At 39.0% G+C, this 22,641-nt stretch overlaps 1 protein-coding gene across 5 annotated transcripts in view; it reads right to left on the reverse strand.

The window, feature by feature from the left end:
• Positions 1 to 22,334, reverse strand: part of STXBP5 (syntaxin binding protein 5) — a 104,423-nt gene extending 82,089 nt beyond the window's left edge. For all 5 annotated transcript variants that reach the window (XM_058800799.1, XM_058800797.1, XM_058800798.1 and 2 more), the window contains exons 1-2: positions 22,104 to 22,334; positions 20,187 to 20,284 (exon numbers count right to left, since the gene is read on the reverse strand). In XM_058800799.1, the coding sequence (XP_058656782.1) occupies positions 20,187 to 20,284; positions 22,104 to 22,256 (251 nt within the window). In that variant the 5' untranslated portion in view covers positions 22,257 to 22,334. The remainder of the gene's footprint in view (positions 1 to 20,186; positions 20,285 to 22,103) is intronic.
• Between the last annotated feature and the right edge of the window lie 307 nt (positions 22,335 to 22,641).

Below are 22,641 nucleotides of genomic sequence, written 5' to 3' on the forward strand. Positions count from 1 at the left end.
TAGCTCACGAGCTTAAGACAAATCTGAAAATGTAGCTGTTTTTAATATTCATTCCTAGATACTTCTCAAAACTATAGCTGTAACACCTTCCAGTACTTAAACATTTGAAAATTTTGACAAAAAAGATCATTGGCTAGAGAAAGACACAAACCACTGATTTGAATTGTATACAAAACACTAAAATCAGCAGATTACTCAATGCATTCTTACGTATAGCACTCTAGGAGTGCATGACATACCTGCATATTTTACTACAGTAATGTATGTGTAGCAGTTTTCCACTTAATCAGACCCTGAAAAATTTTAAAAAATAAAAATGCACCACTGTATCTCATCAAATTGAATGATTACTATTACTTTCACATACATAATCTACGGCCATCTCAAAGAACAATCTGTCAAAATACAGTTATTTAGCAAGTGAGATTTATTCAAAAAGTCAGAAGGTACTACAGTCAAATACTGTCTAGAAAATACACTTTGACCTTTCAGATCCATGTACTACCAAACAAGAGAACATATAATTTGTCCTATTGTGAGGGCAATAGCAGGTACAACATTTAAAAAATGGATGTTAAATCCACTTACAAATATCATAGTAGTTTAACAGGGTATAGCAAACTAATACTGCTGTTTGCTACTGCAACTTTAGAACTTCCAGTGAAGTGGTGACTAAACAACTGGCTGGAAGTTGAATTTCTCAATTTCCAAATGACCTACCAATAATGTTCATTCCTACATAAGTACAGATCAGCTTCCTTAAGTATTCACTTTGTTTATAGAACAATGCTCAGCTCCTTTAAACACCAGAAGCTGAATGATTCCATGTTAGCTTGCAAAGAAAACAATCTCAGACTGACAGAGTAAAAAGGAGCTCTGTTTTGAAAAATACCAGTCTATAGATCTCAGCAAAAGTTTATTAAGTGGTTTTCGTATAAAGGTAGTTGTAGCAAATTTAAAGCACAAACCCACCCTTTTTTGCCTCAATTTGCATGAGGTTTTTATTTTAAAATTAAATTAGTTTTCATGTAATGCCTGAACTAGTTTTCATGTAAACTGATAAGGAATAGATAGGGAGCAGTAGCTACAATCCGTTTTCTAACAACAGCAGACAGGGGTCAAAGCACTTCCTAAACGTCAAAGTTGTTTACATAAATGTGCACAAATACATTTCCCAAGCAGCTATAAAAAGTGGCAGCAAATTTTCTGTAAAGGCTGTATTTGGTAGAGTTTTCTCAGAGCTGCCAGCGAGAGGCAATCATTCATTGGAACAAGATGTAATCGAGCAGTACAAATGCAAACAGGATTTAAAAACTCCAAAAAAAACATGATTTAAAATTAAACAAGAAACAAGATGGGTTTTAATGATAAGTTTCTATATGCACAATTCACAGATGGCAAAGCATGCTATTAAATGAAGAGGTAAAAACATCAATTTAGACCAAAAAAGAAAAAAACTAAAAAGGCTACAGGCTTTCCTTGATTTTACTCGCTTTGCTTTCTGACACAGGTTGTACTCCTTTAGTGTAAGACCTCTATTTCAGCACTAACAACACCAAGATGACTAATCCAGTACTTTTTCTGGGTGGGATGGAAGAGAAGGAGAACAGCAGAACACAAGGGTAGGAGACTCTTACAAATACTGGTTTCTACGACTACACAAGATGCAGTGAAATGGGTGGTAACTGCTAATTCAGTAAAGTTTTTCCAAAGACTGCATATGTAAGCGTAATAATGGAAATAATGATATATCTTTGAAGAACTTCATCAAAATTCAGAGATAAAACATTTGTTTTCTGTTGCATGCTTCCAAGACCTGCTCACCTGTTACCCATTTAATCCAGTTTCGTTTCAAGTCAAATTTCAACATGTTATTACATACTATATCCCAATATTAATAATTAACCAGGCTTTTGCTTTTCACATGCATAGATTCTTGGCCACGAATAAAGGCAGGGGCATTCATTCTATGCTCCTAGAACTGAGGTATACTGGAATAAGAATGATGTCTCTTCTCAGAGTCCAGATATTTTGTACAAACATTGCCAAGAGCAGCATTAACAAGTGTAATGTTCTAGAACTAGATGCTAAGGGAATTACATACTTATTTAATTTAGCTTATGAAAACATAAATAACCTTGGATGTTATCTAATAAAAGGACAATTTAACATTTTCGAAGAACATAGCCAAACCTTGCCCAATCAACTATTGTCTGTCATCACCTATTTCTGACTGTAAAGCATTTTGTTAGGTCCAGAAATCTCTTCATTCATACAGCATGATCTAGAATAGTTCCCTTGACTCTTGTCTGACAGGCAAAGTCTCTTCAGCTATTTCCAAATCACCAACCACTGGATAGAAGGGACAGAAGACCAAATGCAATCACCAGTCATTCCATCTCAACTTTGTTCACACACAAGCCCATTCTCTAATCCCCTCCCCACAAAGTTCATAGCAGTGAGTGTAGTCCCCTAAGCCAATTTTACCAGTACCTCATTAACCCTTTACACCATTAGGGGTCATTTAGAATCAGACCACAGGTACTGTTATCACTCTTCATGCAGCTGCTTTTACTCACTTGCTTTGATAAAGGCAGCAGGAAAAGCAAGGGACCTAGGCATAGGAAGAGGTCTTAAAGAAGATCTCAAATTAAAAGTTGGTCACATCTATCAATTTCTTCCCCAGACTTTGCTGTAGTTTCTCTCTCAGTACTGATGTCAGCTCCTTCCTTTGGACACAGTCCTTTAACATTCAACTTGGGGATGAGGATTAATCCACCCTTCTACTTCCCACACCACTTTGCATTGTATTAATGATAGAAAAAATTTCTTCCAAACATGCTTCTGAAAAAAGTTTAATCACTGGAAGTTTTATCAATACAGTGACACAGGTATGCCATGTTTCTGCTTACACAGCTTTTTGAAGTAGTTACCAGCAAAGTCATTTGTTGAAGCACTAAGCAGGTCAAGGATTAGAAATACCAACAATTCCATGGCATAGGCAAGTTGGAGAAACCTAGATCCCAAATCCAGGTGGCAGGTACAAGTTTACTTGTTCTGTCTGTGCCAAATTGATACGACAATCTGTCCCCAGACTCATAGCAGTCTTTCAGCTATTAGCCTGGGGAACAGACATGCTGAAAAACCTTCCAAATACCCCACGTGATGTTCACAGGCACAGCTTCACAAAAAAGCTGCTATTGCTTTTTAAGTATTTCAGCTAGCAGTCTCTAAACCCTAGTAATTCAAACATAATGAAATAAATGGGTCTTGGGACAAAATTTCCCTCATCTGCTCAAAGCAGACGTAGAGGCTTCCTAAATAGTCTCATTCAAAATGACACTAAAAAATTGTTAAAATTAGCCTTAAGTGTGAGCAATCACAGCCATCCTTTAATTGCTACTTTAAGTATTTTGTAATTCTAAGATAGTGTTTTTCACTTTATCTTAGCTTAAGCCTCCTCAGGTTCCACTTCAACACAATTTTTAGTTTTGCCTATCACCAAAGGACTGAGAAACTTGCTATTTCACTGCTATCAAAACAGTAGTGACCATTTTATAGGTTTGCTCAAAATTACCACCACAAATGAAAACTAAGGTACAATTCCAAAAATTCAGTAGATGGCACTATTCCACAAAAATCAAGAGAGGAAACGATGTCCTTGCATAAACAAGGGGTACCATGGAGCTCAAACTCTTATTTTAAATATGCAAAAAACAATGCTCCCTCATTAGAGTGCCTTGCATTTTTTCATGCGTTTCACAGAACATGGAAAAATACATGCCAAAACATTAAAAGAAATCATTGTTTTGTGGAAATAGTTGTAATTTTACTTAGCTATTTTGATGAGGCATTTTTGTTATTATACAGAGCTCCAGTTCACACCACAAAAATGGCTGCATACCAGTGTTGCAAAAAGTAATATTTTTATGGTTTGTATTTACCAGAAATCAAATTTGACACAAAATATTGAAAGGTTGACATTGTCCCTAGAAGTTACTTATGCAACCTTAATTCACATCTCCTCAAATCCATGATGGTAATTTATTTTTAAAATTAAATGCAGTAGCTCAAGATCAATTGTAAATGTTTTGCATTATTCAGCCTGATTTTTTTAAGTGTCAAAAAGACAACTGGTCACTAACAAAACATAAATTGCCAGATTTCAAAAATTGGCATTACAACACGTGTCTTCAATATGATTAAGTTATAAAGCATAGCCCTAAAAATAACCCTACCCATTCCATCTTAACTCTTAAAATTTGTTGCAGGTGCCAGATTAGGTCCTGTAGTTTGCTTCGTTCTCTGTGTACTTGAGGACTTCAGATGGGTCCTTTCCTCAGCCCCAAGAAATGCAGCACTGGGCAGTGCTCAGGAGTTCCCACAGGAGTACAAATTCTGAGCTACTGTTTTGCACAGGCTGTGAGTTTCACAATCCCAAGGGTTTTTCTTAGTGCTAGGAAGTGGATAATTCAAACAGTGTTACGGGATTTCCAAGAACCCAAGGCCCAGTTTAAGACTACAACAAGATGGAAAACAGAAAAACAGATTATCAACAGATAAAGCACAGTCCAAGGTACTTCTCCTGTACATCTTTCTTGCAGTTTTTCCTAGCAGGTGCTTTAACTACAAGATGGAGGGAGGTATTACCTTCCAACTGTACCCTCAGTGACTTTTTTTCTGAGCCTTTAGAGAATCTCCCCATCTCTTATTCACTTTACTCCAGTGCTTGGCTGGAGATTCCAAGTGATGTCTGATACTTCAGGCAGTGCTTATCTGCCCTGGTATTACAAGAATGATTGGTTTATTAGCAGAACAAACAAATAATCTGAGTCTAAAGAGTTATTTCAATCAACTTTGACTGAAGGAAAAGAAATCTTCAGATAATACTTTGTCATAAATTTCATGAAAATATGAAGCTGAAAAGAGTGGAGAAAAGAATATGGAAAGGTGGGGAGGGAGCCAGATTAGGCCCATATCCCATCCAAAGCATTTCCTCAATATCCTAAAATACAGGCTCTGCTCAGTCACAGGAAGCACTTAAGAGTTACAACAGACATGTAATACTACTACAAGATTGAGTCATATGGCAGCAAGTTTCACAGTGAAAATGTCTTTCCTCTAGATAAAAGTATCCAAAATTATAGATGTCCATATATTACAATTCACTTCACATAACTGAAACCATTCCAGTTCCAAAGGAACTTAAAGAAGTGCCATGTAGAGCAAACTGTGTTGCTGCTCAGAACTTTTAAGTTTTTTCCACAATCCTGCACCTTAACAGAAATATCTAGCAATATTTCTGCATCATAAGACAGTCTCAATAAAAAATACAAGCACTGAAGGTTTATAGTTAGATCTCTGATTGAAAAGGAGAAAGGAAAGGTTCAGGGCATTGGTTTTGTAAAGAAATTTGAGCATTTATGTACACTCCTGCATAGTAAAGGAAAAGCTGCAGAAACAGTAGAGCTTTTCTTTTCTACAAAGAATTTACATCTCCTTCACTACCACCCTGCATGCCAAATGCCAAGAGAACACATTCACATTTCCAATGTTCCTCTCACTTTTTTTTACCATAGTAAAGAGATGACAATCTAAAGAGCAAGTCTGCACAGAGATGTGCTAGAAGAAGAATACAGCCAGTTTCCTCAAAATTATTGCCTACAAAGTGACTGTAGTTAAAAGTACAAAACTAAGTTTCAACTCTTTTTTCAAGTAATTTGGGTCTCACTGGAATTTTCAGCAACATATTTGCACAAGAATCACTTACAAGAAAGTGAATGTCTGCTGTTCAGTTAAAATATAAAACCTACCAATTATGGGTATTCCAAAAAAGTAACCTTGATCATCACCACTAATCACAGTACTACCCCATACAGGAAATTTAAAATGAAAAAGAAAATCACTTGCTGTTTGAGGAAGACTATCACCACAGTCCAGAGCTTTACTGAGGTTTTAATGTTAAAGCCTGTAGTTACAAATGTCAAACAGACAGGGTTTCCTACCTTTTCTGTGGAAGCTTCCAGCTGTGAAAAAGGGCACTTCAGAAATGTCTGAGCCCTTGAAGATATCCAAGGGCTCAGACAAAAGAAAAACACTGCCTGGAACAGGACCCTTCATCCAACCTCAAGATAGTTTCTAAGCACCAAATCCAGATCATTAAAATTAATGTGGCATTGTAGCCCCATCAATTCAGACCAGCTTTGAGTCAGAACTTCCATTTATGCAATGTAGTTCAGTGTTCACTGTTTTGAGTGTCAGATAGCTTTTTCTACTCAGCAATAGAGAAAATTAAATGAATTCATTTTGGAAGTTCACTTCTATAACACCTTCCATCAAAAATCTGAGAGGAAAACATGTAGTTGTCAGGCAGCTACAACGTCCTAGAAGCTGTAAACTGGAACTGTAAACTGGAACATCTGAGTTGGTACATGTCAGACAAGTCACCTGTGGTGCTCCTCAAACATTCACTAGGAAAAAAAACTAAACAAAAAACATGGGAGAAAACGACTGTTTCCAAGACTTCACTAGAAAAGTTTGAAGAGAATAAATACTACCTTTACAAGGTACTGTTTAAAGTTTACTACTTCTTTCAAATGTCAGCATGGCAGATTGGCAATGAAACAGGAACAAGTAATCCCATAGTGTATTTACAGTGTCCAACAGCTCTATGTGAATTAAAAAAAAAAAAAAATTAAAAACAAAAAATCAAAAAGAGCATTAGTCTTCCTGATGATAAAGAACTCCACCAGAACAAAATTAAGTCGCATATGTATTCAGAGAAAAAGCTAAGGAACCTTTTCTGGCTAACTACATGGAGATTTACTTTAATTCTTTGAAGCGTTACAAATCTGAAAGTGTTTCACCTGCAAAGCATCTCTACTTCTTTTGCAACAAAGGACTGTAAAATTGGACTCCCAATTGATACCTTTTAGGCACAGCAACCCAAAGTCTGAATACTACTCATTTTTCAGATACACACACAGTCTGCTCAACACCCTAAACTTGGTGGGTCTGCAGAGAACTAGTAGTCTTCAAATTCACTGTCAGGTACAAGACTTCAGAGTCAGGATAAAAACATTTCAACACCATCAAGCCTCACCCCTCCTCACAAACCACATCCATGCACAAACTCAATCATCTCGAAGCAGAGAAGAGGAAAGAGTTACATCATTCACCCCAGATCACCAGAGATGTAGGACAGTTACATTCCTAGAAACTATTCATTGACAAGGGCTACAATTATTTCTACCAGAAAATCCGCTATACTATAAAGAACACTTGAAAAACTAAGATAAGTATTTTTAAGAATTATTTTCTGAGAAAAAGAAACCAGTCATATAGAGATGCTGAAAATTTTAAAGATAATATTTTAAAGAAAAAGTAGAAATTATTTCTATTACCCAAAATTTCTACTAAGAAAAAACAGCAACTATAAAAGAAACAATAAAATCTCCATGAATAAAAATAAAGGAAAAAATATTAATAAGTGGCCTGTTGAAAAAATCCAGGATTAAACCTATTTTACTAAAAACCACTGTGACTGACTGGTACGTTCCAGTGTTCCAGTCAAATATCAAGAAAATTAGTACACTGAATGGCATTTATTAGTAGTTATTAAAAAAAAAAAATAGCCAGAGATCTAATATACCAAATAATAGCTGTGAGCAGCACTGAGCTAAGATACTCAGACTACTAAATATGTTTAAAATTTCTTGTTAGAAGTTGAAAATTACATATTTATAGCAGTTCAGTATCATTCATACAGAATTCACTTACACTGATCATCTTTACGTATTGTCCATTAAAACACTAAGACAACACTAACAAGTATGCACAACTGAGTTTAATTTCATCAAATGTGAACTTCTCCCAAATTACCTACAGTTGTATAATTTACAGTTATTGTCTGTACTACAGCAAATAAAGACAGGTAGCAAATTCTCTGGTATTCTGAAACTTTTAGGGTGGTATTTTTGTAGAATGAACTGTGTGGAAAAACCTTTCAAACTATGCTTTTAAATATTTTACCTGTAATGCACTCAAAGCCTGCATAATTCAAGTTTGACATGAAATATGTTTTCAGAAATATTTTGCAAGAATAGCCTCTTTGTATAAGTCTTTTACAGCAAGTGAGATTACACTTCTAGAAATGCCAGTCCATACTGGGTATATGAAAATAGCAAGCATTAGCAGTATCTTCTTTGTCAAATTGCTTACAATTACTCTGGTAGCACACTGTGACCGCTTAGAAACGGCACAGAGTAGCATTTCTCCTTTAAAACTTACTCAAGGGCATTGTTTTCTGAACTTGCCCAGCCTGTGTTGGCATTGCAACAGTATGTTCCACTGCAGACAAAGAACTGAAGGCAGAGAACATCCTCAGATGGCAGTGTGACCATCGCACTCCCGTCTGCACAACAGCTTCCTTGATAAACTCTCCACTGCACCACTGCAACAGTCTTGGCTTTTTACTTTTTACCATAGCATCAATACCTTTTCATCAGCTGTTCAGGCATCTCAATTTTCAGCTTTAGTAGCAAAGGTGTTTCCTTACTAACAAACCAGAAAGAAAATAAATTGTGTCGAAAAAATGATGATAACATGAAGTACTGAGTTGAAATGAAGATGTGCTTCTGGTCATATGCTAAGATATAAAATTGCAGCTTCTAAATATCAAACTTCACTGTCAGCATCATTTGATGTGCTCCTTCTCTCACTGGGAAGTGCCAACATAAGGAACAGATCATCAAAAGTCAGTAAAGTTGGCAATAAGTCAATAAGTAGCAAAAATGCCACTTCCTCCTTACCTTTTTTTTTTTTAATTATTTATTTCTTAAATCCAGTACACCATTTATTTGATCTGGAAATTATTGGCAGAGCATTCATATGGGAAAAAAAATTCTTTTAAACTGCCAGAGTTCAAATGTCGTTTTTGTCCTTTGCTACTCAGGTAAGGAATAGGATTGTACAAGTTAACTCCTGCTGCCTCTCCTCTAAAATATGTATAAATCAAATTCCCCCCCTCCCTTTTTTTTTTACTAACCCTTTGACTATTAACATAACTGAGACTATATTTGCAATACTTCCATGGACCAAGTCTGTAAGAAAACAGGTATAGCTGTCATATCCTAGGCAGCCATATATATTGAGGGTAATTGAAAAAAAAATGTGGACCTATACCCCTGTTTAGGTTTTTTTTAAAGATAGAGAAGCACAAAGGTTTAAGAAAATGGTAGCATTCTTTGTCAGTGGCTACTTGAACTCTATTTCCTTTGACAAACAGCCCTTATGAAAACATGGGGACATTACTAACAAGCAATTACTAACATTGCTTTTGACATGTAGGCTACCTGATCTCTCTCCATCCCAGTTAGTAACTCACCAGAATTTTCAAAAAGGCTATATTTTCCACCTTATTATTTCAAAGAATGAGGGGATATACACCATGCCAGTTTGGGGGGTTTTTGTGACTTTCTTTTTTATCTGACATTTAGGGCTGGCTGTGGAGGTAATCTTACTGCATCAGTTTATTACACAGATTTGGAACACATATAAAAGGGAACATCAGGCAAGTTATTGTTTTGCAGCCCATTCTCCATATTCATAAGCATCACTAAAGCTTAGTAACTGTACCTCTAACATCAACATTACAAAGTCCAGTTAAGAATGTTTTTCAACTGTGAAGACGAACATCTGCTCTGTTTAACAAGGTAGTATGACTGGATAGAGCATATGCTAAAAAACTAAGGCACGCTGAAACTATTAATTGAACATTAAGTGATCACAAAAAAAAATTAGTATTCCATCTTTTTCCCTAATGAGCAAGTGGGAAAATGCAAATAGGTCCATCTGCTGCTACTGACTAGGAATCATTGTTACTAGCTGGGAAAGAGGGACGGCCTATAGTAGAAACTGTTATCAAAAACATTGGACACCAACTGGATTACCTCTTTAGTTGGCTACTCTTGAAGAGCTACATTTATCATTATTATGTGAACCAAAAATCTAATAACGTTACTTGTACACATACAGAGTACAAGCCAGACAGCAGTTTCAAGAGGCTAAAAAAATACAAACCCCTACTTAAATAATATGAATCACACAAAATAAAATAATAGCTCACTAAGCAGAAGTACAAACATATTGCTTCATTTGGATCCGCACCCTCTCTTTAATTCCCTGGTTTACAAAGTTCCAAAGCTAAACTCCTGTGCAGTTTACATGAGAATATAAAGCAGGAAATAACAATTAATTCTTGGAGAATCTGTGAGAGACAGCTCAGAAAAGGGTGAGTTTGATCTTTAGCCTTCTTGGTGGAGAACCTAGCCTCCACTCTCCACCAGCACTGCTTGAGAGAGCACTGTGTGGTTTGAGGAGGACAGGCTAAAGACTTACTGTGAACTATTATTATGTCAAATCCAGAAGAAAATTAAGCTTCAGGTTTCCTAAACATAAATCAGGTTTTGTTACTACCTTTTTAAGTTGTTTATAAAACAAAATCCTAGACATTTAGCAAAACTGGCAAATACAGTAACATTCAATTACTTCTATCAAGCTGTAAACTTCTCTCTGTACAATAGCAATCAAATAATTGATTTGGAAAACTGCAACACTTTGGACTGCCCTTTCTCAAGTATTACAAAATCTGCATCATTATTATTACAAAAACTTCTGGGTTTATTTTTTGAAGAAGCCATCTGGACACAATCCTGAATCATGTAATCTAGCAGGGTCTGTTTGAGCAGGGGGGGAATGCATTAAGTAACTGAAAAATAAAAAATAAAAAAATCTCAAAACTCTCAAGTAAAAATCTGTAAGATTAGAACTACTTAATCTTAGGATTAATAATACTAAGACTATGGATGAAAGACTATGCATGACCTACTCCTGATACTCAAAAAAATTTTTTACTAATACAGTATTAAAAATCAATCTTAATTCAGCAATTGATAGAGTTGCCTCAATACAAGCACCGTCAATAACTACATTTTTTTGTTTAAGCAAAGCTTAGGGATTCAAAATACACTGAATCATTGCACAAAGCTAATAAGTTAAAATAAGTAGTACACAGACCAAGGACGTCATCCAGTTGTACAGATCTCAACACAAAGCCAGTTTTAGAATTTCTTAAAAGGAGAGAAGACAAAATGGTTCTCATTTGTGTCAGTCTTAAACTGAACATCATTGTTGCAGAACTCAACAACAGCCACAGAAAAAGTAATTTCATAAAGGAACTGTAAAAATCACAAGGAATCAGGATTCTGTATGAGTCCCCAGAGGCTGAGAGCTGCTACATATTTTAGAAATTTACTAAATAAGGCATTATACCACTCTACCAGTCCTCTCTTCCGAAATATTTGTTTCAGCTGTTTCCAAGACCTTCATTATTTTAATGTGTCTAAATTCAGTGATACAAATACCACTGACAAAGATTTAAATTATGTCTTTAGAACTTCATCTGTATTTGCACTGAGAGCCAACAGTGGTGGTAACTTAGAGTGCTTCCTTTGATAAACATGTAAGCTGCACAATTACCAAGTGCCTAAGATAGAAGCGTTGACACGAATGGGGTCACTGAGTTATCAGGAATTCTAAGAGGCTGCACTTGACTGGCATTAAGTACCAATTACAACACCACAACTGAAACATACGGGTCAGCAAAACAAGGGAACTCCAAAAGCTGCTGGCAGACAGCACACAGGCAGTGGGTAAGCAATGCAGTTTTGCCTCAAAAGTAACACACACCTATTCCTCAGGCTGGCAGACAAATTACAAATTACTACATGTTAAAGAACTGCATCTCTGGGAAAGCAGAGTCTTGTCTACTTAAGGAGATGAACTTCGCAGGATCACGAACCACAATTTTTCAAAAAAAAACAATGATAAGTTTGATGGTGCACTTTAAGATAGGCACATTGAGAGCAGGAAGAGGAAGAGGGAAGACCCAACAGATTAAAGATTACCACAGTATTAACTCTCTCAAAACTATTAGGTACTCCAATATTTTTCAAAATGTAAAACCATTAGCAGATAGCTGAGATCAAGGGTAAAGCAAACTGTTCCCAAAATCCAGGTCCTGCAGTTCTGTTTATCTTCATATTGAATGTAATAATTTGCAGGTTTTGTTCTGTTTCTCACTGAGTTTCTACATAGATAAGCCAACTTAGTCACCTTAAATTCATTGTCTTACCTTTGTCTTTTGAAACTTTTGTGCAACAAAAGGACCTGGACAATTAGAAGTTTAATGCAGTCACAAAATTTCTGTGAAACAAAGTTTTGTTAGGAAGGGTTTGCAACATTGATTTGTGCCTTCATGCTTTCTTTATCACATCTCATCTTAAGCTGCTTCTATTCTTCCAGATGTGACTTGACTAAAAGTGGTCATTTCCCACAGCAATAATGCTACTTCAGTTCTAAAAGCCATTCCACAGTGATCAAGAAAGCATAAATCTAGTAAAATGCCAAATTAAGATCTAAGTGTAGATCAGTGAGCAGTGTATCACAAGTCTGAAAGCATAAGCCTGGCTCCAGCCATCCAATTTCCTCTTTAGTTTAGCCTAACCTCATCAGGTGGCACAATCCATATACCACCCCAGAGTTTCACAAATAACAAAATTATACAAGGAAACAATCTATGCTAATGCTACAGCAACCTGCAGCCTTACAAACTTTGCTTGCTTGCTGTCCAAATATTTCTTTCCCCACGTTCCCCATGACCCAGCAAGTTTGAAGCTCCAAGGCTATATCCATTAAGTTTCTGCTCTGTCAGAAAAATACCTAGAGGGAAGGTTAAATCATAATTTTTTTTTAGATTATGAGTTTTAATACAGCTATACTTCAAGTATTCTTGAGCAAAAGGAATTACTACTAGAAGTTGCATTAGTAGAATCAAAGTATATGCAATAATGCTCCCAGTGGAAGACCTGCTGCTTCCCCACAGCCACAGTTGCTACAGCATGGCCTTACTGACAGCACCTTCAGGAATAAACCTGCTCTGTCATGGCTTTACCCATGGCTGCAGTCCTTCCAGGGGAGCACCTGCTCTCATGTGGGATTATCCACGGCCAAACGCTTTCAGGTGCTCCAGCATGGATTTATCCACAGGCACTGATGTGTCAGTATCCACCTGCTGCAGCACAGCCTTATCCCTGGGCTCCATCCCTTCAGAGGTTCCTGCTGCTGCACTGACACAGCCACAGCCACTTCCAGATTGTCCTGACTGACACAGATCCAGCTGCTCCCATGTGGAGCCATCCATGGGTCCCTTGGAGTGCAGTTCCCAGCACAGCCCCAGCCAGCCCAGGCCAGCAGGACAGACACACAGCGAGTCCCTGGGCGCTGCCAGCCCGGCACATCCCTGCTGCTGTTATCACAGTGCTCCCAGGCACAGCTCAGCCAGCTGATAAAGCAGCACAGCAGCAGGGAGAGCAAAAACCAGCCACTAATGAGCACTGGACTCTCATGTACAGTCAGGCAAGCAAGGCTCCTGACAAGCACCTGCCAATTAATAGCTAATCAGCAATTACAGCTATACATTCAATCTAGCACATTCCAGTCAAACTTGTCATTATCTTAAATCCTTTGAGCTGCACATTGAGTGTCATAAAGGATTGTTGCAGTTTAACCCCATCTAGCAACTGGGCTCCACACAGACACTTGCTCACTGCCTCTGGTGAGATGTGGAAGAAAAACTGGAAGAGGGAGAAAATTCACAGTTTGAGATAAAGAATGTTTAATGGACAAAGCAAAACTCACCCTGCACACAAGCAAGGCAAAACAAGGAATTCATTCACTGTTTCCCATGGGTGGGCTGGAGCTGGCTCCAGGAAAGCAGGGCTCCCTCATGCATAACACTGACTTGGGAAGACTAATGCCACCACTTGAAACACCCTTTTCCTCTTTTTCTTCCAGCTTTATATTCTGAGATTGACATCATATGGCACAGAATATCCCTTGGGTCAGCTGTCCTGGGCTGTGTCCCCTCCCAGCTACTTGTGCACACCCAGCCTGCTCATTGGTAGGGTGGAGTGAGAGGCAGAAAAGGCCTTGGTTCTGTAAAAACCCTGCTCAGCAATAAGGAAAACATCCCCACATTATCACAACTGTTTCCAGCAGAAATCCAAAACACAGCCTCGTACCAGCTACTGTGAAGAAAACTAACTTTATTCCAGCCAAAACCAGCACACTAAGTTTCCCAACAAGTAAAACCACAGATTTAAAAACAACATCATCCTATTTATTATAAAGAATTCAGTCAAAGCTTTCTCTGTGTAGGACTCAGTTGCTTTAATTCCATGCACTTTCAGGTGATACATGCCTCACCATGCCATTTTGGCCCTATTTCATTTCAGAATACCCAAAAGTAGCTGTTTTTCTTTATTAAGAGGATGGGAATTTTTCACTAAGATAACAATAGCCACGTGAACAAAGTGCTGGATGATATGACAAGAAATGCAGTAGTGTTAAAAGAAACAGAAATGTGACAAGATTAACATATGGTTTGAGCAAAGCAGTTTTCTTGTTTGAACTACTCTGTGTGAACTGAGTGGCAAGGTAGACAGTAAACATTTTTGTAATAATAAATAATCAGTGTGTCTCTGACATGGCACTGCTGCAATATTTTTAATAGCTTTACAAAGTACTCCTCCCAAAACAGGCATATTTATTCAAAGTCCAGAACACCAGTGACAAGGGCTGAGACCATTTTCTTCAGTGTTCAAATGCCAAAAGACCCTGACCATCCACAAAAGAGTAGTTCAGCTCAAATTTGGTGTGTTCACAGAATCAACAGAATTACAGAGTGATTTAGGTCAGAAAGGATCACCCAGCTTCATCTGGGTTCACTTGAAGACGTGCCAACATCAGTTGGATGCTCCGTTTAAAGAGCTGAAATCTTTGCATACTCTAAACAACTCCAGCCACTGTCCTACTGCCAGTGTAGAGCTACTACAGAGAAGAGCAAGTACAGAACTACTTCAATAAAAAAATAACCAAAAAGCAAAAACCCCAACATACAAATATCTCAAGCTGATATTTCCATAAGGAACATAATCAGCCAGACTGCCTTACAAAGGAAAAATAATTTTAATGGCTATAATCACATCACAACTTGGAAATGCTGTTTTGTTAGAGCTTCAGAGAATTTACCAAATTGCTTGAATTTTGTAGTATATATCTACAGCAAAGCTATCCAGATGCTGCAACAAGCACTTCATCAGAAACTGACTGCATAGAACCACATACCCAGGGCTTTGAGCTATTTTGATTACAAGAAAAAAAATGTGAGTTTTCAAAAAGGCTGGAGAATGGATATCATAGAAAACAAGCTTTATACACTCCAAACACATAAAAACTTCAGCCATTTGCTCACATAAGCCATCTTTTAGTGCTGAAAAGACTGTGGGGAAATTAACAGATACTGATATTCAGGACAATTGGAATCTTCAGGTTTTTAATGATTGGAATGATGAACAATCTATTTTTTCCCCTTCCTGTGAACTTGGTTTGCAAGAGGAAAAAAAAAATAAGCCAAACTTTAATTAAATAACCTATTCTGCTTGGGAATAAAGAGTCAGAGGCACAATTTGGTCTGTGTGGAAGGTACAATAATTACTCTTACAGGTCTTCCCTTCATTTTCAATTATTTCTAGTGAAAATGGTCTTCCTTTCTAGAACTCGCTCTATCAAGAGAGGCTGAACTTCATGCTACAAATGTATATTTTTAAGGCACAAAACACTAGCAGATATTGTATTTATGTTGGGAGATTATCACAAAACATCTAATTTGATATACTGTCCTAGTTTTGCTATAGAAAAATTTAAGTGCAGAGAAATGAAGAAACTTGTTTAAGATGGAGTTTAACAGCAGGGACCAGGAGAATTCCTTTAATATTTCTGCTTTAGCTTCAAAGATTATTCTACCTTATAAAAGCAAATAAAAAAGCTCAGCTGACTACTATTATTAATTGTACAGGGCCCTGGACTTAAAACTTCCGAGGAAGCACCATCTTAAAGGCAAAAAATATCCTGAAAAAGCTCATTACATCTTCCTCTATCCTCTTCAGAGTTTACACACCCCCCTGCTCAGATCACATTGGGCTTCCAGAGGGCCTTCTGAATAGAAGAGCAAAAGCAATGAAGAGCACAGGAGCAAGGCTGTTACTTATGGCACTGAGCACTGTCAGGACGTCACGGGGTAAAGTCTAACTGATTACACCAAGTTAAACCTTGAGCAGATAAACTGAACTCTAGCTCATTAGAAGGTTTTGATACCTGCTAGGAAAACAAAGCACAGCCAATTATGCACAAAACTTTCTTAAGACCAAGGATTGTATGTCATACTGTAATGGTTCAGGTAGGCACAGAAAAGAAGCAAAGCACAGAGGAATTTTTAACTACTTGATATCTCACATGTTGTGACAGTGGATCAAAAGGTGAAAGCCACCCTGGTAACAGCAGCTAAACCCCTCCAAGTATGGAGAAAACCAGAGATGCTGACCTGATGTGACAACAGAGGCCACCAGCAGCTTGTACTGACCATAGCAGTTGAAATCAATAGTGAGCACAAGTGTTCCCTGTGGGGATCACATCCAAAAAATCCAGCACAGAGGAGAGGAAGCCTGAGGCAGAATTGCCACGCAGGAAGCAGGCCACCAGCCAAGACTCACACACCTCAAACAGCTGGAACAAGCATCCTCCAGCCACACCACAAACTCAGAGGAACAACTGGACCAGCATGTCCAGGTGAGTGCCACTACTCGTGAGGAACCATTTGAGATTTCATGTCACTCAGCACAGTGCTTCTGCCCACGTGTCTACATCATCCCTACATTTCCCTTGCAACAGCAAAAACAGAGTCCAACAGCTTAACTGTTTTGAACAGATCCTAGTGGCAGGAAGAGGGTCACATCAGGCTGCTCAAGGTTTCTACTCTACTACGCTACTCACTTTGTACTTTTCCTTATACACAGTAACCAGGTTGATGTTCATAGGTGAGAACAGAACAGAACTTTTGCTGTTAATAGCTAAATCTGTTATTTTTGGGGTAGGGAAATACTTCTCCAATTAAGGATCTGTCTGCCTCCAAAAATCTTGGTTTTAAATCTCCTAGCTAAACAAGAGTTAGAAATGTTTCTTAGTAACTAATCAAGTTTTTTAAAATGAATGCAAGGGATATACTGCTCAAGTTACATCCGTGAATAATCCCCAACTAACTTTCCTGACTCATAAGGTTAAAGTTTTACATTTTAAAAGCAGTCTCTTCCTAGTATTTTTATGGACTTGAAATTGCACGATCTACAACCAACTGCTGCTTAGGGGCGTAGAATGGCAAAGTTGCCCCTCTGGCATACTATGTTACCAACTACACCCATCCAGCCTAGAGGCAAAAAATATTAACAGAGTAGCAATTCCACTTCTAATCCCATTAGTGCAACATGAAACTCATAATTTAGGCACTTTCATTTTTACAATTTGTGGATTTAGAGAATTCAATAAAGTGTTGATGTTCAGTATATTTATCCATAAAAAAGACGTCATTTAACTGGCAGTATACTTGTAACCACAGATTTTGATTCTTCAGAAAAAGCTTCAGTTCTATTTTTAAATAATTTTAACAGTACTGCAAACATTTAGCACTTGTGTATAAGAAGTCACTCTGTTCTTCCAGTAGTGGTTACAGAGGCCTCATAAAGAAGAATAAGAGTGTGATTTAGAAAACTCCTCACATTAACCTGCTCTGAACAATACTGGTTCGGAATTTAAAACACCCAATTTGAAGACTGATCAAATACAGAGAATCTCTGGAAAGAGTCTGATAAATAGTCCAAAGCCAAATCAGGACTGTAACACTATTTTCCTCATATATTAATGGCATCTCAAACAGGTTCTTGCTCCTTGATTTAAGAATATTTTGCTTTTAATACCCTTTCCAAAAAAACCCCCAAACTTGTTTCTCCATTACTCAGACTACTTGCAAAAGAAAGCATTAAAAGATGTACCTATACTTGAAGACATAAGGAAAACACTAATACCCACCTCCCATTTGCTGGTAGGCAATGAAAGAAGCATTATCATTCCTTTACTTCTATACTCTCACAACATGAACACAGAAGAAAATTAAGACTGCCTTCTATTGCACTTTTATGATTTTTCAATGAATAACATTTTACTGACACTCAGTCTTTCTAGTCCACACCTCATTTCAATTAAAACCACTTTTGCAGCTTTAAAGAGTAAGTGGATCCCACTTTAATGAACCCTTGCGCATAATTTATTATTCATAAAAACCTTAGCAGCAGAGCATCCTGAGGGTTGGCTCTATCTTTGAGCAATAGAATGAAATAAGCACTTCTTGCAAGCCTCACTCTGACCCATTCTTCTCAAACCAGCAGAAAGCAAGAAGCTGCTTTTACATTGGGAATATGTCTGAGTCTATTCCTTCTGCCTGCATTCCTCCATCACAATGAGGAGGTAATCACAGGAGATGCAAATCCTGCAGTGCTGTCTGGTTACAGGGCTACTCTGTCAGCTGAGGGCTTTTAATCAGCTCTTCCAAGAATCAAGAGCTGTATCAAAGTACTAAGAAGCATATTTATCTTCATCAAGTTAGAGGAGCACTAACATTTCAGCCTCTGCATGAAACTTCTTCCCCTCCTTTAGAAAACACATTTTCTGTCATTTTCTCACAGTAATGCTTTCTTTCCAAACAATATTGCAATACCTCTCTCTCAATTATTTAGAAAGCAATTCCTACTCCAAGAATTCACAGGTGTGTGTAGCCATGGATGAGTGCCCAGAAACAGGTTTTGTTGAGTCATCGTTACCCAAACTGCAACATCATGTTGCCCAAAATTACAGGTGAGTAAGCTCTAAACATTTTGATCTCTTCTTTGCCTCCAAACCAACTTCTAACTTCTATATCTCTTTTTGCTTTCTCATCTATTCTACCAATATGAGAGTAATTAACACCACCCACACACAGTTCACTCTTCATTTAAGTCAACTTTATAACCTCTTAAAAAAGAAAATTTATTAAATTAAGTGTAGTTTCAAATATAGCATTAAGAACATTGCATTATTACCCCTATCCTCTCGCTCTTGAGTTAAAAAATCTGGAGAGTTCATAATAGAAATCTAGTTTTTCAGTTCTAGTTTCTCAACTTTTAAAAATCAACCCCCTTATGTCAATTAACCTTATAGACAGGGTAGTGATATACCAGAAAGAAAAAAAAAAAGGTCTACTTGAAGACTAATATAAACACCAAAGGAAATTGTTAGATTTACCTACAATTTAAAGAGGACTAAATCAATTTCTCTAGCAAGATGGCCTAAGCCTTCCCCATAATGTTTACAAATCAGGACATTTCAGGACAACAAAGAATTCCATTCATTCTCTTATGCTGACAAGTAAAGGTTCTGACAACAGCAGCGTGGATTAAAGACTCTACAGGACACTTCTCTAAAAAGTAAAAGTTTAAACACATATGTTGTTACATGGCTTGGATAGTAGCATATGGCTGTGGTACCATATGGCTATAAACATATGGGTAGTTCACTTTTTAGTGAACAAAAAGAAGCAGGGTTACTAGTGCTTTACTTCACAAATTCATTCCGCTTCTCCCTGTCACTCGGAAGCTTTTAGCAAGATACAATCCCTGTACCTTTTACTGCCCCCACTTGAAACCCTCATTTGGCAACACAGAAGTAGTAGCAGGTCACTAGAGTATTACAAGGTTTATCTTAAGAACAAGCCCACCACCCAAAAAAAGCCCAACCAAAAACCCTACAAAAAAACCCCAACCAAACAAACATCACCTCACCAAGCAGCACAGAATGTTTCAACCCCAGAGGATAGAGCAGAACAACACAAGAGAGCTCAGCCCACGTCTCTCTTTAGAGTTGCAGTCAGCTGCTGTAAATTGTCAGCACACTAGTAACCCTCTACAAAATTTATCTATTACCTTGAGATAATGGCAACTGAGCAGCCGTACCTCACATGATTTACACAACTTAAACTGACACAAAGAACAATCAAGCCACCCACCAACAGCAAAGAGAGCTTGCTGCTTTACTCCCCTCCTGCAAAACTGGCTCCCACCAGACTTCTGAATGGCTCCAGCAGCTGAATCAAGACATCACCTGTGTGAGGTGCACTAAATCTACTTCAGAACACAAAAGGATACAGCCTTAGTGCTCCAGTCTGAGTCCCAATGGCCAGTATTTTCTGAACCGGATCAAATGCCAAGGCTGAAGGTTGGTAGGGGAAACCGTGGCGTACAGTCTGACAAGTCAGAGCAGCGCAGTAACAATGGGCCAAGCAGGATACCAAAAACAAACAGAATCAAGACTGTATGTTAGAGAAGAGGATTCAATGTTACTCACAATTTTAAAAGGAACTACAAAGCAATTTAATCATAGACTGAGAAAATCACCTGCCTTACACGAACCAGTCACAAAAAATTTTATAGTCATAATTACTCATTCATCTTCAAGCATCAAGAGACAGTCAGACTTTCTAAAACTTAATTTGAATCTTACATTTCTTCTGTATAAAGACTGTATCAACTCAGCATTTCATTTTCTCATCAACCTCATTACCTGAGTAATTTTATTTTCAGCTCTAACAAAGACATTAAACTATTAAAATCTGAGATGTTCCTAGCAAGTTTGACAACAAAGCCAGACATCATCAGAACTATTATAAACTACTTGACTTGCTTTTCTGAGAATCACTTCAATTTCAATCCAACAGACCCAACATGACAGTGCAACCTCTCTCAGCTCAGTAAAGAAAAAAAAAATAGCAACTTGAGCTTGACAGAATCAATCTCTCATCCTCTACTTCCCTCAAATAGAAAAAGCAGTCCCAGAATTGACCAAACAAAAAAATACTTGAATGAACAAAGTCAAACCCCCTCAACCATGGGATTCTTTGTTAATATGGAGCTATTGGCACATTTAGCTTTTTTGGTTAGCCAGGACTAAGTTGGTAATTGACCAAGCAATAACTCCATTAAAACTTCTCAGGCTGCAATTAATCAGAACTGAAAACATAATACAAGTGTCACCTACTCTTACTTCCACTCTAAATGCTCACATCCTAAGCCATACAAATGCCAGCTTTTCCATTTCTAAGGCTTTAGTTTAAAGCAGAGGTGTTTCATGACCTCATAAATGCACAGCAAGCTTCTGATATAGTCCTTGTACTTCACTGAAGTTGCAGGCATATCCCACAACTTTCTGCATTTCACAACTGAATAAAATCTAACTGGCAACAGCTCTGCTCCTCTCCACATTCTTCATGAGCAGCTCCTGAAGGCAGCAGAAATGCCTGCAATACACAAAAAACCGAGGAGAGTCCACAAACAAGCTCATCCATGTCAAGTTAGGCCATGAGTGCACCGCAAAGATAAAAATGACTATTGATATTCCAATCAGCTTTTATTCCTCTTGATACAGCTGCTGGTTAATTCGCTGCATCATTTTCTGAACCGTGCAGACACAAGCTGCAGTTATCCTACCCTACAAAAAAACAAGCAAATAAATAAACGGGAACTTCCTTTCTAGATAGGATTTGCAATAGCAGCATCACCAACTTGGCAACACACTGCAGTGAAACCACCACCACAAACATCGAAAGCCTTTTTCAGGCATAAAGGAACAGGATAAATGATTTCCAAATAATGCAGAGGGACAGAGTCCCTGTCCTTCGGGCCCATTAGCAGAGGCTTCTGCTCAAACGCCGGGACGATCAGATCTGCACCACAGCTAAGTATCACTCCTTCCCCCATCCATCCAACTCTTTCTACGAAGCCCTAGTGAACACTGTCAGGGTTACTCGCATGAAAGAGCCTAGACGACGACAAAACCCGAAACTCTCCAAGAAAGATGACTAAAGAAATCCAGCAAGACCTGTACAGCTACACCCACCGCTCTCTTCCCGTCTTCGCCCCCGAAAATAATCAACCCAAACAAGTAAACAGGAGCGGCGGGCAGGCTCGGCGAGGTCGGCACGGAGGAGCGAAGCCCGCAGCGCCCATCGCGGCGGCGCGCTCCCTTCCCCGGCCGCCCGCCGGCTCGGGGCTGCAGCATTCATTCACCTTGCAGAGCTGGAAGTGCTCGGACTGGAGCGTCTCCTGGATCTCGGTCTCCCGGTTCCCCGCCTGCTGCTGCTGCGCGGCGGACGACGCCGAGGCGACGGCAGAGACCGCCGTCAGGCCGTCCAGCACCTTCCTGATGTTAAATTTCCTCATGGTCCTCGGCGGCGGCGCTCCCGCTGCCCCGGCCCCGCCACCGCCGCGCTGTCACGGCCGCGCCGCCCGCCCCGCAGGCGGCAGACGAGCCCCCGCCGGGAGGGCGGTGCAGGGGCGGCCGCGGCCGGGGGCGCCGCGCTCCTCCTCGTCCGCGGCGAGGGCGGCGAGGCGTCAGTCCGGCAGCGCAGCAGCGCTTCTCATCGGGGCCCGCGGGCTCGCAGACGGAGACTGGAGCCAAGCAAACAGGAGTCGGTCAGCCCCCCGAGCGCCGCCACCGCCGCCGGTCCCACGCTCGCCGCCCGCGGCCGCCCCGCGCCCTGCCCGCCGGGGAACGCGGCTCGCCCCGGGCCCAGCCGGCCCCGCCCCGGCCGCCCCTCCCTCCCGC

This window comes from Ammospiza caudacuta, chromosome 3 (genome assembly GCF_027887145.1).
Source record: "Ammospiza caudacuta isolate bAmmCau1 chromosome 3, bAmmCau1.pri, whole genome shotgun sequence".
NCBI classification, from domain to species: Eukaryota; Metazoa; Chordata; class Aves; order Passeriformes; family Passerellidae; genus Ammospiza; species Ammospiza caudacuta.